This window comes from Buceros rhinoceros, unplaced genomic scaffold (assembly GCF_000710305.1).
Source record: "Buceros rhinoceros silvestris isolate BGI_N320 unplaced genomic scaffold, ASM71030v1 scaffold35744, whole genome shotgun sequence".
NCBI lineage: Eukaryota > Metazoa > Chordata > Aves > Bucerotiformes > Bucerotidae > Buceros > Buceros rhinoceros.
Genome location: NW_010410606.1, coordinates 30080 through 31662, shown reverse-complemented (window position 1 = coordinate 31662; position 1583 = coordinate 30080). Strand labels below are relative to the sequence as shown.

Genomic DNA, 1583 nt, shown 5'->3' with positions numbered 1-1583 from the left:
GTTTCATGCGACTGTCTTGTATGTGATTTTTTTCTTCTTTATTTCAGGCCCCTCCAAGGCATTCGTTGCTCACAATGTATAGAACAAAAGTCAGTTTGAAAGACCGTCAGCAACTTTATAAACTGATTATTAGTCAGCTGCTATATGATGGATACATAAATATTGCTAATGGTTTGATAAATGAGATAAAACCACAGTCAGTCTGTGCTCCATCCGAACAACTGCTGCACCTAATTAAGTTAGGTAAGCTGGAATAAAAAGCTAACAAAGAACGCTAGTTTCTTGATCCCTAGCTTAAATCTTTGTGAATTAAGAATTACTGTTACTGAAAAGACGTATTTTTGAAAAAGTTATGTCTAGTAATAGCATAACACTGTGTGTGTTTAGATGCAGGCCCTGCCTCCATGGCTCTTTTTGAAGGTCATTCTGGCTCTGTGTTTCATCCCTCAGTATGCATTAAAAGCAGAACAGATCACTGAATGTCATCAAAGTCTCTTTGTTTGAGTGTCTGCCACATGTAGGAATCCCTGCTCAGGGTCCTGGGTGACTGGCAGCCTTCTAAAAATACGCTCCTGTACACGGGATCGCTGAGTCCACGAACCTTACAGAAAACTGGCCCACAGAGTTCTCGGCAGCCTCAGAAATACTTTCTATACGGTTCTTCCCGACCAGTGCTGGAAAGGGAGCGAGCCCTCCCGTTGGCAATCTTCACTAGCTGTTATAGATTGGGGGGTTGCAGCAAAGGTGCTGCCTCTTCTCCCGCTGCAGCTTTCTCTCTCGAGTACCTCTGTGCTGCAGTGTATGGTCAAAGCAGCCGCGCTGCTGCTCGACCAAGCTGACTGAGTTACTGGAGGAGGTCTGGCTGTCATACCGTGTCCTCCCTGTGTTGTAACTGAACTGGTTCTGCTGCCTGAACGAGTTGAGCTTCAAGGATATAAGTATGTGGAGCCTGTGTCTGTGTGAAATAAGAACATTAGACTTGCAGTCTGTAGATGAAAGCAACACAATTTTTCTTCTGTTGCGTTTGATTGGTTGATGATGGCAGTTGGGGACATAGCTGAAAATTCTTGTCCCTGCCGTGTTACCGCTTCCAGTGCTGAAGTGTCTTTGTTCTGGAAATGCATCCAGGAAATGAAAAAAATGTAGTAAAATAAAAAACTGTAGAGTGGGTATGAAGAGGAGTAAAGCTTGTCATTTGCTGTGCTGGGATAATTGTGGAGTAAGTTTTTTTTCCTTCAATGCAATAAAATAGAAAAGAATCAGTAAATGCTTCATTTTTTTACTTTAAATCTCACGTAATAGTGTTTCCGCTCTGTGAAGAGCAGACTAGAGGCCTGTCGATGGCTTCAGCAGCTGCTGGCAGTGCATTTCTCAGTGCCTGGCGTTCTGCGCTGCTGGCTGGCTGTGTTTGCGTGGTTGATTCCGAGAGCTACGTTCTGTTCGGGCCTAGCCGAGGTGCCTCTCGCCTCTCGCAGGCAGTGCTGCTGTGCAGCTGATGGCTCTGCTAGCTCAGCCTGTTCAGAAGGCTGCCTCGGAGCCTGACCCCAGGCTCAGTCGGCAGTGCACGTGAGGGCGCACACTGC

At 45.9% G+C, this 1583-nt stretch overlaps 1 protein-coding gene across 1 annotated transcript in view; it reads left to right on the top strand.

Moving 5' to 3' along the window:
* The first annotated feature begins 52 nt into the window (after positions 1–52).
* The window catches only part of CSTF1 (cleavage stimulation factor, 3' pre-RNA, subunit 1, 50kDa), a 6103-nt gene continuing 4572 nt past the window's right edge, over positions 53–1583 (top strand). Inside the window, exon 1 of the mRNA XM_010135701.1 lies at positions 53–243. Coding sequence (XP_010134003.1) covers positions 75–243 — 169 coding nt within the window. The 5' untranslated portion in view covers positions 53–74. The remainder of the gene's footprint in view (positions 244–1583) is intronic.